We start from the raw sequence: 15,235 nt of genomic DNA on the forward strand, positions 1-15,235 counted from the left end.
CCCATCTCCCTCTCAGACCTGAGTTTGGGAGAACGACCACAGAGACTCCTCGTTCGTTTCAGAGCCAAGGAGCGGTTCTCTCACATGGAAAGGGGAGAGAAACGCGCAAATGTTTGAGCCAGAGAAACTCGAGTCAGCACCGCCCTGCCCAAAGGTCACACCACCTGATGGGGCTGTCAAACCAATAACAGGTGCAATACAGTCAAAAGTTCACAGACCAGCGCAAGCCAACAAGCCACCCGGGACACAGACTCCGGAGAAATCTGGTCTGGTCACTGAGCTAGCCTCCCAAGCTGGCTGGCGAGGGAGACAAGGAATGCCGACTAAGATACTCGAAAATGCAGCCCGGACAGTTTTCAAGCTGCGAGTCACCGTTTTGGGCGATTCCTCCTCTCACGCCGCTCAACATCGATTTTCCACTTACCCTGTCCGGGGGCCTTGTTTCTCGGGGGCCCTGGCTTGTCTGAGCACCTTACTAGTATCCAGGTTTTTGGGGAAGTCATGACAGAAATTCCCGGTCATGATCGGCATATGCTTTGGGCTGGTCGCATGGTGCTTGTCTACAAGTATAGCGACCCAAAGACCACCCCAGGCCCCTAGGCCCAAGGGTAATGGACCTCACATGCCTAACAAATACATCGCCAACCCAGGATCGGCGCTTGCTTTTGCCCCGCCTATCCTGTTTCTGATCTGCAAGCCCATCTTTCCCCCTGGGCATGATCCATGCTATCGGCCAGCGTTTCAGTTGGTTGGCCCGAACGCCCAACACACCAAATGGGTTACCAAGGAAGCTTTGGACGACGGAACACCTCGGGACTGAGTAACTGACAATGCCATGCGCCATGGTCGCTGATAGAGTGGGTGCGCTGGCGTTTCCATCCTGTGCACACATACCTTGCAGTTGGTTTTAGTACCAGGGATAGCATCGAAAGAAAGCGTTTCAGAAAGAAACCGACCCCCAGCCAAGGGAAACACAACAGATGTTGCGCCACTTCGACATAGACCACGACTTATCACTATGTACTTTGGTGTACAAGTAGTTGAGCGCAACAGCCACCAGACGCCGTAATTTGACGAGAGCTGCTTCCAAATGGACAGTACCGGACAACTCGAATATCTTAACCATTGCTCTCTTCTATCGACACACCATCTCTCTACTTAGTACTCCATTCGCCAGGTGGTGATCTTCTTGAGCGATGACCACAGACAGGAAGGCGAGATCTCCCGGAGTAGTCCGCTTCATCTGTATCTGCCCCGGCAAGATCCCAGATCCGTCCCATCCAGGGATACACTACCTGGAGAAGAAAAGTCCCAAATGTCACAAATAGGTGTGACCCAGTAGTCGATCACGATGCCCAACGTCTAACTAAGTCCGAGGATGCCGAGTCGAGGCCGAAGCTCCCGAGTTTGTAAAGTATTTTGAACCATGACTGCAGTATTCCCTCTCTTGCTCCTGTGCTTTGTCGCCGATCCTTGGCATCATTGAGGTGCCATGTCCATCGTTTCGTGCTCCATATCTACTCCGCTAGAGGAGTGGGAGTCGAAAGGCAAAGGGTGAAGGGCGTCTAAGGGCGTCGATGGAAGCACGAGTACCTCGTACGAGTTGTGTGGTGGTTGGTTGGATGGGCGGTGGCTCCCAGCCTCCTTCGTCCGTTTTGCCGCAGTTGCAGGCCCCCACCATCCACCATTCCCCTCTTACGTCAGAGGCTCATTGCGGGTGCCAGGATGGTAGCAGGCCCAGCAACCAGGGTAGGAGCCCTGTGGAAATAATGTCTCTCAACCCGCCTTCTCCCCCCGACAAAGAAAAAAAAAGTGCCAGGCTTCATCTCAACACGGCCATCTCTGTCACATATTGCACAAATCATTCCAGTACCATTCCCATCAACTTGAATGAATGCAAATGCCGACAAAGAATCTCTGAAGCAACCCTTCTGCATCAACCCTCCTCCGCCCAGGACACGCACGATCAAGATCACACTTCCATCATCAAAGCTTCATGGGGTGTGGCGTGGCCTGGACCAGTCGATGGATCCTTCCAGACGCCGCCAACACCAACCTTGATCTGGCTGCAAACGGTCAACGCCAACCCCCCAAGGAGCCCCAACAAGGAGGGGCGAAATCACAACGGTTGATCATCCTTTTAAGCGGCCCCTGTCGCGCCTACAATTACGGAGCACCTGAGCCTTTCCCGTGCCCACACCCCCTGGTTCATTCCTCTCTCGCAGTTGGCCAGCCACCGACTACTGGATGCGGGTGACCCGCAATGATGACTCGTACAAAATGACCATGCCCACGATCGAGTACAGGGACTATGGTCTTTTCCATGTCGCATCACAAGTTTCAACAGGGCCATATTTGTAAAGATGAATCAACAATGCAACTTTGCCAGAGTGCCATGCGAACAAACGATCTTGGGACAAAAAGGAGCAGATAACTGAAGAAACCCCGATGCGATCGCGTTCCGCTTCAGCCGGTTAGGTCTGTATACAGAACCCAGTACAAATATAATACCGAGTACTCGTGCCTAAATCAAGTTTGGTCACAAACCAGGGAAGGGTGTCAGGCCACTGGCTCCACACAGAGAAATGCATTAGGAGACAATGCAGGTTTCCCCGAAACCGGGGTTTTCATCTCCTATCCAGAGCTAGCCCCGTACGAGTACTCGTTGGGTGCATCGCCACCAGTCGTTGAATGAGAACATCCTTGGCCGTTAGCCGGAGCGGACGGACCATTTGACAAAGCAGACGAGCAGTCTTCATCCTCAGCCGTTCCACTTACCGCGGCCCTAACAACAAAAGGGAAAAGGCCACTCTCCTCTATTCGCATGTTCGCCCCCTGGCCACTCTGAACCTTATCCATCGTTCCTCTTGCCTGATACCCGCAACATATCGATTTTGGTCAAGCGTGATCGAAGATCTCTCTCTTCGACTTGCCTCTCGATTCAACCTGTCCTCAAGACGCTGCTCGGTGGCGTTCGTAACCGAGATGAGATATGGAGCAGCCTCTGAAGCGACATATCCAATGTCTCAAAAGACCACGAACTACTTATCAAAAATCGAGATTGCCGGAACTTGCCAGTAGGCTCATCCGTCCGGTTTTGATCTTCTGGCTACGCGACAAGTGAACGCGTATACGTCGGACTTGGAAAGCCTGAAACCCCAGCCGTACGACTTGTTTCAATGTGGTCCCTCGACTAGGATGGCATTCCCCCCTGGACTTGCGACCAGCTCCAACTAAACGGATTTAGCCTCGAGTGGATTCCCAAAATAATCGACTGACCATCAGTTTACGGAGTGCTCGTATTCACACCCACGCTGGAAAGACTTGGGATGCTATGGTCGATACCAAACCTGGATTTGCACAACGATCCAAGGATGGTGCGACATCCGACCAACTCGCAACACGTCCTGCATTGGCGATGCGAGTCTGGGTAAACCTAGCTTCAGAACATCGCTAATCGTCCCCTCGACTATTGCGAATCCTGCAGAGTTTCCCAAATGGGAGCAGTTCTCAAACAACAGCGACATTGTCCCCATCTTCCTTCGATTCGGCATCCTTGGATATTAGTGCTTCGCTATGTGTGCATGCATGTGATCAGCGATGGCGAAGATTGTGTTTGACGCTGAATATATCCACTGTCAGGTTCGGAGGCGTCAACATCCTCATCAACAATTCGGGCATTGGGTACACGGATCGAGATTGACTGCCTAATACATTCCTGCCCTGCATCTGATGGTGATGCCAGTCCCTAGTCGATCGTCCCGAGTCTGGGCATTGAGTCGGTCCTGCACAACAGCAAGTTGAGCAGCGCCGTATTTCGCCTTGCAATATTTATTGCCTGAAACAGGGTCTAACAAAGTACTGAGCTTCTGCGACGATCATTGTCCACCCACTGATAGTTTCGGGCGGCGCTGGATCCTATTCAGAGTCAAAAGAGATCCTCCAGGATCCCGGTGATCACATCAGGGGTCGAACACTGGGTATGGATGGTCGTAACGTTTGGGACCATCTCTACGTCGATCACTAAAGCATTATGAAAACTGAGTTCTACTAAGACTGACTTCGATACAAGAACTTGGTTTTCCTGGCAGCCGAGGCCGGAATATAGGCCGTCTTTTCGCTGTGGCAGCACAAGGGTTTCAATGGTCTAGATGCGACGGTGTTGTCCATTCTTATACAAGGCGCAGGAACGCGTTATCCACAGCGCAACAGAGGAGCGAATAGATACGCAGACGTCTTCACTCGCTGTTGCCCAGGCGTTCTTGGAGAATGGTTGGTGTCACGCCTTTCCCTGCATTCGGTCCCTGTTGGAGTCACCTGGCTCTCCGTGAGCGGAGGCTTTGTGGCCCATTCGATGTGACATTTGCGCGAGAAGATGCCAAACTGCAGGCCAGCGCGCAGGCACCTTCTGCAACGGATAGGTTGTTGGATGGCCGACCTGACCTGGTCCTGGATGCTGATTGATCCTTACTTTGGTCGTTTTCTGCATGGGCACAGGAGTAGCAATCACTCGCCATGGTATGATGGTAGACGTTCTTGACCAGGCAGCGACGCTGAAGCTACCAACTTCGGGTATGGAGGTGATCCGAGTCGTTTACAGTGCTGTGCAGCCAGAATTGACCGTGGCAAGGTATGTGTCTGCTGATGACCATCAGATGATCCCCTTTTGGCCGGGATCTCCCTCGGTGCCAATGGTGGGACGAGTTCGCAAACGCCCAGCAACTGAGGGCTGTCTGCCATCTTCTCACATGTCCTTCGGCACCTTGCGGACGTGTGCCATCTTGCCCTCGTCGGTTTAGGGTCGATGAACTAATCAAGGCGGCTCTTCTTAATCACCACGGGATACTTGAAGAACAGGAGCCACTGTCCATGTCGATTGAAGATGCTCTCCACTTTCGGACTATGTAGTCACGTTCTTTCTGACCGGAGAAGCGATTCTTTGCCCTTTGTTTTTATCGAGAGGGGCATCTTTCCTCATCCGGGAACGAAACGATGCGTGGCCCTCCCGCGAGTTCTTGCTGCGCGGTTCGAAAAGGTACTAATGGATGATCAATGCATCGACGTACTACGGCCTTAGAGCGGGTCTGCTGAATCAGATTGAGAAGATCCAAAGGTTGGTAGTGGAGGGAGTTCATGGTCAATCGGGAAAGCCACTCTGTCTTTCAATTTCGTCTCCTGTCCCTCATCAGCACCATTGCACTGAGGGAAGGAGACTGCTGATGAAGCCCAAGGATAACGCTCTTTTTGGGGGGCAAGCATTCAGCGCTGAGCTACAAAAAACAAGGCGCAAAGTCATCAACGATCCCAGCAACTGGTCTGCGCCATGGCCGATGCTCGACTTGTCCTTTTTTCCCTCGTCTGCCGTCTTCGTCGTACCCTGAACCAGGAAGCTGTGTCGCTGGGAAATTTTTTTACCCACGAGCCTGACTGGGGAACAGGAAATGTCGCCTTCGTGCTGCTCGACCCCGACTAATCTGCTAGGCAGCTGAAAATGTGCGGTTTGTTGCAACATAAGGCGACCAGGTTGCATCTGGCTCTCTTTCCCACTCACGTGGTGTTTTTGCGAAGACGCTGTGCATTCAATCCATTTCTTCAATTTTGAAAGGTAATGGTGATCCAGTTGGTCCATCACCGACTTGAGAATAGTGAGGAGTGCAATACAGCCGTCTTTGAATGGTGTATCCACTAGGGGCAGATCGAGTCTTGACTTTGGTGGTTGTTTTCATTGAAGCATCCATTCACTTTTCATCAGAAAACAGGACCTCGACCTTTCATCGAAAAAGGGGTTGTTGAGGACGCAAGGCTGAATAGTAATATCCTCTATCATGATATGGAGACTGACCCGCTGCTTGGCACGGTGGGCACAATTGGGGAAAAGGGTCGCTGCAATCAAGTCTCATCGAGTGAGTCACCCACATCAATCCCCCTTCTGTTCTTCCTTTTTCTCGCCTAGACATAATGCAGCAAGAGCCATAGTATTGTTAAAGTAATGGAAGCTTACTCATCTGCGCGGATAAAAAGAAGCGCAAGTCGACACGAAATCATCAAACCTGTACCATGACTTTTCAATCGTCGAAAAGAAACCCCGACAAGATGGCCAGCACAAGCGAGCAGATGGAAGCATCGGCAGCCACGGTGGACAATACCTCGGTTACGTCGCTCATAGACGTCAATGGCAGGTCTTCGGCGCCGACGCAATCGCTTCCTCAAACCACCACGTCGCAGTCGGCCGAGTACCGCCATCGTCTTGCCGAGATCGTATCGCGGGCCAATCTCGAGGATCCGCTCAATATTGTCTTCCAACAGGAAAAGACTGGCCGGGCCACGGTCGTGACGCCAGACCTTCTTTACACTGGCGCAGCAAGGCGGATCGAAACCAAATTGGCCGCCGGCGCGTCAGTTGTCGAAGCAGCCAACTTTGCGGCAGTGGCATGCTGGGAGCCGCCATCGTCCAACCCGCCACCCTTTACGGAAGCACAGTTTGAGGAGATGGCCCGAGAGAGGCCCGTTTTTGCACAGTTTGTCCGAGACATTCAAGACACGAGGCTGGCTTGTCTAGGGCCTGGCCAGCCATATTGGACGCTTTCGCTGATGGCACGGGATCCCAACCGCAAGGACAAGGGCGCCGTCAGAGCTGTCATTGAACCATACATCAATCGAGCCAAGGAGGACAAGGTGCCGCTCTGGCTTGTGGCGGGCAACCCGAGGGCAAGGGATGTCTATGGATACTTTGGCTTCAGGGTTGTAAAGGTTATCTGGTCGTATCCCAGGGACAGGAAGGAGGGCGACGAAGGCGTCCCGACTTGGTGCATGGTCTGCAACTGGCCGGTAGAGTAGAGGTTGCCGGGGCTGTAGTTAGAAGATAGTTGGCTATGATGAGAGTATTCCGCAGTGTCTGTGTATGGGATATTTTCATTGGGTGGTGGGGTGATGGGGGAGATCGAATTGGGCCGCAGGCTGGAATTCTTACAAGATTGATTACTAAGGAAACTGTTGACTTGCGCAGCCACCCAGTGGCAGCTACGGGCATCCATCTGGTGCTGCAGGTGCGCAGGTGCGCAGGCATTCACTGCACAAAATTTGATTGTGCGGGGGGATTTTCGTCCCCGTATGATCCACCCAACCACGCCCCCGACCATAGCCATCCACACCATCCCATCTCATCAGTCCATCCATTCATCCATTGTCCTATGGCACCTAATTCCCTATCCAGAACTTCAACCGGGTGCCTGAGTCGCTTCCCGCTTTGAACGACCTGACCTAGTTCTCAAGAGACGTCAACCTGGCCCTCGCCATCTCTGTCATTCCCTCTACAAGTTACAAGTAGGACCTCTCAGTGTTCTTGCGCGACATTCACCGTCATCGCAACGGCAGCAGCTACACGCACCCCCCGCTCGTTCTGGACTTCTCATACCTCGTCCCACCACCTCGCCCTTCGCTCAGCTCGTGGTGCTTGTGCTTGGAATTCGTATCGTTGCTGTTCGACGCAGCGTAACTTCCAGCGCCGGCTGCCCTTGTTTCTGGCCTATAATGTGGCCTCTCTCATAGCCTGGACGTCTCAGCGAAGGGTTGCCATGAGTGAGGAAGCCAGAGAGGCCTCGACTGCAAGCGGTTCCAATGCCGCTGAGCGCGTGGTGAAGAAGAGGGCTTCGCAAGCCTGTCACCATTGCAGAACCCGCAAGGTAAAATGCGACCTTGTTAAATCTGGCGTGCCTTGCCACAACTGCTCCTCGGACGGCATCGAATGTATCATCCTCGAATCGAGACGGAGCAGAAAGTATCGTCTGCAGAAGCGTCAGTCAACTCGCCCCACGGCGCTTCCCCCGATTTCCCAGGCGCAGCCAAAAACCGCCTCAGAGCCTTCAGCTACCGGGCTGCAACTCGCCGATGGTGTGAACGATGCAGCTCCAGCACTCGAGGCCAGTACTCCTACTCAATCAAATCATGGTAAGACCTCCGAGATGGTTGCACTATCAGCCAGCGCCTTAGTGACCTGAGATCCCTCTGTAGTGCGTTCCTTCGTGCCAATCGAATTTCAGACTCCTCACATTCTTCCTCGAAACAACAGTCTGGCCGCTCCGACCCATGCAAGCACTGCTTCTAATGCATCCGTCGTGGGAGCCGCCACTGATTTGCCGTCCTTCATTCGCCCTTGTCGGCCAGACATTCGGCAGGATGACTTGGACTTCCTGCGTCGCCGTGGCGCTTTGAGCTTACCCCTGGGCGAGCTCCATGATCAGCTGATTCGAGCTTTTGTGCTCTACGTGCACCCGTTCATGCCTATCGTCGATCTGGAAGACTTCCTGGGTGCCCTCGACGGCAAAGATGGCTCTCCAAAGATCAGCTTAGTCGTGTTTCAAGCCATTCTGTTCTCGGGCGCTGCCTTTATCGAGCTGCCGCTTCTCCAGGAAGCAGGCTACGAAAGTCGAAGAATTGCAAGAGCCGATTTCTATCAGAAAGTCAAGGTAAGTTTGTCGACAATTGTGACAGGGACAATATCATGGCTCACCACTCGTCTAGCTACTCTACGACTTCGACTGGGAAGTAGACCGAGTCGCCCTTATCCAAGCACTACTCCTACTAAATTACTGGTATGTGTCGGAGAACGACCAAAAAGATCCCTGGCATTGGCTCGGTGTCTGCGTTTCTCTGGCCACCAGTATCGGGTTGAATCAACCCTTTACACATGCTCAGAAGGACCCCAAGGTTAGAGCTCTGTGGAGACGAATATGGTGGAGTTGCGTCCACCGCGACAGGATCATCTCTATCAGCATGCGAAGACCAGTGCGAATCAAAGACGAGGATATCAGGCTCTCACCTCTGAGAATGGACGACTTCGAGACTGGGCCTTTCCCTTCGGCGATCTTGTGCCTCCAAGGCAATTCTTTTCTCACGGATAGATATGTGAGATCCATGTTGGCTGAGATGTATATCGCAAAGCTCAAACTGCTGCTCTTCATTGGACAGATCCTCAAACACTTCTACCACTTGCGCGGCTTTGGTGGCTCCACATCCGAGTCGACCTTACTCTATACTCCCAAAAAGTCCGAAGTCAAAGGGAAGCAATATCTGCAGTTGCAACATGACCTTGATCAGTGGTACAGGGAGCTTCCACCCAGTTGCTGGCTGGTAACGAGCAGCAGCAGTGATGACCTCGATCCGTCTACTGCAGACTCTGTTTTGATGCATCGGTCAGTATTGAGGATGCTCTACTTGATGGCATCTGAAGCTCTCAATCGCCCTCAATCACTGTCCAAGCCCCCCAGTGGCCGGGAGAACAGCCCAACATCAAAGGTCAAGGAAGCAGCTGAGAAGATTGCGGAAATGACAGAATCTCTACAAAAGCGAGACTTGGTCAGGTTTCTCCCGCCACTGTCGGTGAGTTTTATGCTGCTCGCACTCGCCTCCTTCTTGGTGGATATGAAAGCGAAGGGCCAAAGCATCGGAGCGCTGCCAGAGCACCAATTTCATATTTGTATGCGAGCATTACTGCAACTGCGAGAAATCTGGCCCATTGCCGATGCTGCTTGCTTTCTGATCGGACAGATGATCAACAAGCATCAAGTCGGCAAGATTTCGACGCCGGCTGTACAACCAGCACCGTTGAATATAAGTCTGTCATCGTCGAACGATTGGCGACCTCCTGAGATTCCCCCCAGACATACACCTCCTGTCCCCCGGTTTGACCAAGTATCGGCAGAAGTGCCTTTCACTTCTACCGCTTTAAGCGAGCCACCGACGTTCACAACACATCAACCAGAAGTGGCTCCCACAACGACACAGGGGTTCGTTATGCCTTACAATTGGACAGAGGAGGACTTTGAAGGCGACTATGGGGTCATGATGGAGGCTCACGCACTGAACATGGACCTCGCCATGCCCGATGCAGAGGTGTTGGGCTTCTTTGGCAACGGTATGTTTGACCTTGAACCATCACCACACCATGACCAAGCTGGACAAGATGGTCTCCCATATGCTCCGCAGCAATCTTCCGTCGTCTGTGATCCATGGAATTCCACGGTTGTCAATCAATATATGGATCCTTATCGCACGCCGAGATCGATCTAGTGGTATGCGACCGTCGTCATGTGTAACTGTTACACTTTCCGAACAAAGGCCCCCGAGTATAGTTGCCCTCGATCTGCAACACAGCCTTTGTTCAGTCGACCGAAGCTCTAGCTGGAGTCCAAAACAGACGGACATCCATCTGCACCTTATCGGGAATCCGGCCGGCTCGTCGTCTCACATGGTGCTTTTACAATAAGGTAACAAATGCTGATCGTGGGACTCTCACTACACCTGCGTGTGGGTCTTCATTGTGAACCCAAGCCTTTGCAATTGGCTTGGTAGGTTAACAATACCGAGAAATCAATCAAGAGTATCGCACTCAAGAGTATCAATACCGTGCCGAGAGGAATGTGCTCGCCAATTTGAGCGTTGTCGCGCAGGACAGGTTTGCGATTCGTCAACACTACACATGGATGCCAGCTGCGAGAACATCCGAGACAGGTATTTTCAGTGCAGTGGCTTCATTCTAAGCACAGTAATGTCTTTCTGGAGCATTTGCATAACACTTTGTGGAGGTCACTGCACCTCAGGCATGAAGTCGCGGTCAGCAGGAGGACGGACGTGGGAGCGGCAAGAAGCACATTCCTGACCAAATCGTGCGAGACGATTGGGAATTGTCTCTGTATCGATGAGCATCTGATCGCAGATTGAACGGACCAAACAGTCAGTTCCAGCGTCTTTGGATGTCTATATATAATAGCTGTACAGTGTACAGATATCTACTCGAGGCCCAGCCCAGCCTTGTTCATGCATGTATGCCATGGAAACGAATGCTCCCCAACCACTTGTCCTTCTCTTCTTCTTTCTTTTAGTACATTCACGTTCATATAATATCATATCATATGACGTATATGCCTAGGATAATATCCCATCACGGGAGTACAGAGGGAGGGGGGGGGGGGGGTTACGTACACAGGTATCAGGAATAAGAGGCCACGTAAGTCTAAGTGATTCAGTGATTGATATGGCGGGGAAGGACATGACTGGACTTCCATGTACATGTGTATAAATACGTGTAAAGACATAGAGACCGGTTGGAGACAGTTAGAGACACGTGGATAGGGAGAGAGAAAGAGATCAAGTTTTCAATCCACGTTTTTCTTTCCATAATGTCCGTGTGTCACGTACTGACTTGAGTCTTTGGCATAGTATATATGATATGATATGATGTGATATGGTATGGTATGGTATGACGGACAATGTAAAGTCTCATTCGATTGATTGATTGATTGACTGTTTATTTTATTCACTCGTTCGTCCTCGTTCTCGGTCTCGTTGGTTTGTCGTTTCTTCATCGCCAATGTATGTAGGTGGGTAGCCCCTGGGTCGAGAAAGATGTCTGTAGTTTCCCCCTCTACTTCAATATCCAGTAGGGTAAAAGACCACAAAGAGGAGACGGGCGAGTGTTGTTTTCCTTCACTCGTTCCCAGCCCCCCCTCCGCCGCTCTCCTCTCTGACCGACCAGGGTGTTTTCGACTCGGTACACAACACAAACAATACCCACTTCTCCCATACTCTTCTACCTCACTATCATCTCGGACCCAACTTCTCAAGAATCCGCGGTCCTTGCTCCTCCCACTCCTGCTTGCTGATCCACATGTTCTCCTTGTCCGCCATGATGTTGGCCAAGACGGCGCCGCCCAAGAACACCATGTGTCTCCGCCGGGGGGGATCCTCGATGCGGACCTTGAATTTGTTCAGTCGTTCGGGATTTCCGCCCAGCACGCGCGTGAGCCAGAGTTGCTTGAGTTCCTTCTCCAGGCGCGAGGGGAGACCGGGATACATGCTACTGCCGCCCGAGAGGACGATGGCCTTGTACAGTGAAGAGCGGACGTCCACGTCGGCAGACTGAATGGTGTTGAACAGAAATTCGGCGATACCGGGTTGTTCGACGTCGACCAGATGCGGTTGGAACAGACACTCGGGGGCTTCGAACCGCTCGCTACCTACGCGGATCACGCGGCCGTCCGGTAGTGTGTACGATTCCACAAGCACGGTAGTTTCTTCCGACAGACGTTGGTCGAGAGTCAGGTCGTACGAGACGTAGCATAGTTTCTCCTTGATCTGGCGTACAGTTTCAAAGTCGGCTGTGCGATTGAGCGCGTAGCCTCGCCGCAGGAGGAGGGCAATCAAATTCCGGGTCACGTCTCGACCAGCGACGTCCAGACGGCGGGTAAGATGGTTGAGGACCGTGGATTCGTAGACGGGCACAATGTGCGTAACGCCGTCTCCGGAATCGACGACGACACCCGAGGAGAGACCCTGTGCGTAGAGCGCCAGCACTGCCTGGATGGCGACATACACCCCGCCAAAGCCGTACCGTTCGAACATGACCTCGCACATCTGCTCTCTGTTCTTGAGCGGGTTCATCGGAGGTTCGGTCAACAGGATCTTGCGACCCCGGGGGTCGACCTTTAATTTCTCAAAAAAGGTAAAGTCCCAGAGATGTTGCATGTCGTCCCATTTCTTGACGATGCCGTTTTCCATCTGTAGCTCAGGGCGTTCTGGGTCAGTCATTTCTGCTCTCGACCGTTACCGGCGTGGGGAACTGCTTCTGCTGCTGGGGAGTCCTCACGGGATAGCTGATTTGTAACATTGATCTTGCAGCGGCAGCCTCATCTCCACACATGATGTCCTTGACCACGATATCTCCTGCCCGCTCTTCCGACCGCAGAATCGGCCGCCCGACTATGGAGGGGAACTGGTGTTCGGGGAAATTCTGTCGAGGTTGCACGGGTTAGGCCTCGAAACTTCTCACAAAAGCAACGGACAAGGGCCACGGGCAGGACGTACTTGAGCTGCATAGCCGACCTTAAGGAAACCGGTACCCCCATCGAGGACTGTGGTGCCTGGGTAAGCAGGAGATTCAATGCAATGTGGGCAGGCGAGGGGTCTTACCGATGGGTGGTTCAGCCATTGTGGAAGAGAGCGAAGGTCCAGAAGAGGTCGGACCCTCGCAGCTTGTCGGATAATAAGGAGGAGGGAGGGGAGAGGCGGGTGAAGCAGAAGTATGAAGACCTGGATGTCACACTTTCTATTGACACAAGACGACAAGCGACCGGATGTACATATATCTAGGCGCAGTCCAACTGAAGCAGCGGCATTGTGCTCGCAGTCTACCGTAATGCCAAGAATATCCTTCGTCAGCGTACTACCCCTCGCCCTCCACCAACCTCTGTGCCTCTTCTCCCAGCGCAAGGCTTGGCAAGGCTTAAGGACAGCCTTGTCACTTGGCCGTCGCATTGATAAAATCCTTCCCTTGTGTAGCCTCAAGCTCAGGTGAAAATCGAGTAGCTCTATCTAACACAGGAAGACATGCTCATCCAGCAGAGCTAGACGTCTCGGTCCTATCGAGGCAGCAGCTCTGTCGACATGGGCTCCGCACGATGTGGACAGTACTGTTCTTTTCACAGATTTCATTTTTACATTCCATGCTCGATCAACGATACTCGATGTCAGTTACCTGCACAGTCAATCACACACAATATTTCTTCATGTAACGGACAACATCTGTCAAGCTTAGCCTCACCCGTATGTGAGTGACGTAGACAGACATCCCTCGACAATCTCCGCAATGGCTGCTTCGAGTTCCCCAAAGCCGACTGTGGGGTTAGCCGACAGGGACAAAGTAGAGTTTCGGGCAATTGAGCCCGACTGTCTATATATGTGCCTGGTATCTTCTCGAAGACGGGACGGAATGTCCGCCGTTGTTTTTCGACCTGCATCTCATTGTTTGACAAGCATACATTCGGGCTGCTCTCGGTGAGCTGGTGCGTCTAATATAGTCTTGAACAGCCAGCACATCTCTTCGTTGTCTCCCTCTCCTCTCGCTCTCTGTAAAGGATAATATTGGTACAAAGATGGTCTCCCCACCTCAAGCCAACGGTGGTGGCGGTGGAAAGCTCCACTTCCTCTTCATCCGCCACGGCGAAACACAAGACAACATCGACCGGATCCTCCAAGGGCTGCGGGACACGAGCCTGACGGAGAAAGGGCACCGGGAGGCGCAGGTCCTGGCGGACAAGCTGCGCGGGCAACATATCGACGCCGTCTACCACTCGCCCCTCCTCCGCATCGTGCAGACGATCAAGCCCCTCCTCGCCGAGCGCGCGGACGTCCAGGTCCACGCGGACCGGGACCTGACGGGCCAGGCGCTCGGCGAGCTCGAGGGCGGGTCGTACGACTCGATCGACATGGGGAACCCGCGGAGCGCCGACGGCGGGCCCGGCGTCGAGCTGTTTGACGATTTCGTGCGGCGGCTGAAGCGCGTCTTTGCGCGCATCGTCGGCGCCGAGGCACCGTTGGTCGGCGAGCAGGATCGCACCGTGGTGATCGCGACGCACGGCGTGGGCATCACGTCCCTCTTCAAGACGCTCGAGTCCAGCCCCTCGTGCGACGGGTTCAACCCCAAGGTTGCGACGCGAGGGCCCGACGCATTCGAGGTCCGCTGGACCGACAGCGACGATGTCGCCAGACTCGTCGTCCCGCAGCCGGCGCAGCTCCCGATCAAGGACGGAGTGTTGGACTGGTCGTCCCTTTCTGGCCAGCCGTTCCTGATAGAGGTCTGGGGCAAGAAAGAAAAGGCATTGTGAGCACGCACCTCATACAGAGATTGCCCGGCTCGGGTCACGAAGACGGCACCAGACGGTGGTCAGAGGAGCGCGCGTGAGGACGATATTCTGGGTTGCATACACGCCGAAATGGCTGGGAGACTTTCGGCAAGTAACAATCAGATCCATTGCACGTTATCATCATTCATCTCTCGTAGTCTCATTCAAATCGTAACCTAACATTTCATGTCCCTCGTGACAAGTACTCGAAAATGCCAATTGCGTGAGTCCAACCCATTGTATCGCTAGAAGAACTGCGAATCACGAGTCCTGTCGAGTTTTCCTCCACTCACATCTTCTTGAAAATCCTCCCAGATTCTTGATATGCCATTTCGAAGCAGAAAAACACTGCAATATATGCTGCGCCAATGCCACGCTAAACCCACAAACACATGCATCATCATCATTCCACGAGACACTACTCTCCGGTTCAGGCCAATTCTTCTCAAAGACCCATAAGATCCTCAGCCAGGTCTGCACCAAAGTTCCCAACCGTCGTGCGAGTTCTCTCTGGCTTCTTCTTATACTTCTTCATGGGATCTGGCGATGGGCTTCTA

The 15,235-nt window shown here is 52.9% G+C and overlaps 4 protein-coding genes across 4 annotated transcripts; 3 read left to right on the forward strand and 1 right to left on the reverse strand.

The window, feature by feature from the left end:
* Positions 1–6,093: 6,093 nt before the first annotated feature.
* Positions 6,094–6,837, forward strand: AYO20_07093 (hypothetical protein; the record flags this gene model as incomplete). The annotated part of the gene is made up of 1 exon (XM_022645380.1): positions 6,094–6,837. One exon carries the CDS (start codon positions 6,094–6,096, stop codon positions 6,835–6,837), a length of 744 nt encoding a protein of 247 aa, XP_022498598.1.
* A 737-nt stretch (positions 6,838–7,574) lies between these two features.
* AYO20_07094 (hypothetical protein) lies at positions 7,575–10,068 on the forward strand (the record flags this gene model as incomplete). The annotated part of the gene is made up of 3 exons (XM_022645381.1): positions 7,575–7,947; positions 8,011–8,465; positions 8,521–10,068. The coding sequence occupies 3 exons, from the start codon at positions 7,575–7,577 to the stop codon at positions 10,066–10,068; spliced, it is 2,376 nt and encodes a 791-aa protein (XP_022498599.1).
* Positions 10,069–11,598: 1,530 nt separating this feature from the next.
* Positions 11,599–12,985, reverse strand: AYO20_07095 (hypothetical protein; the record flags this gene model as incomplete). The annotated part of the gene is made up of 4 exons (XM_022645382.1): positions 11,599–12,555; positions 12,605–12,787; positions 12,862–12,917; positions 12,967–12,985. The coding sequence occupies 4 exons, from the start codon at positions 12,983–12,985 to the stop codon at positions 11,599–11,601; spliced, it is 1,215 nt and encodes a 404-aa protein (XP_022498600.1).
* A 943-nt stretch (positions 12,986–13,928) lies between these two features.
* AYO20_07096 (hypothetical protein) lies at positions 13,929–14,660 on the forward strand (the record flags this gene model as incomplete). Its single annotated transcript, XM_022645383.1, has 1 exon — positions 13,929–14,660. One exon carries the CDS (start codon positions 13,929–13,931, stop codon positions 14,658–14,660), a length of 732 nt encoding a protein of 243 aa, XP_022498601.1.
* Between the last annotated feature and the right edge of the window lie 575 nt (positions 14,661–15,235).

The sequence above is a fragment of the Fonsecaea nubica genome (genome assembly GCF_001646965.1).
Source record: "Fonsecaea nubica strain CBS 269.64 chromosome Unknown Scaff48, whole genome shotgun sequence".
Lineage (NCBI taxonomy): Eukaryota > Fungi > Ascomycota > Eurotiomycetes > Chaetothyriales > Herpotrichiellaceae > Fonsecaea > Fonsecaea nubica.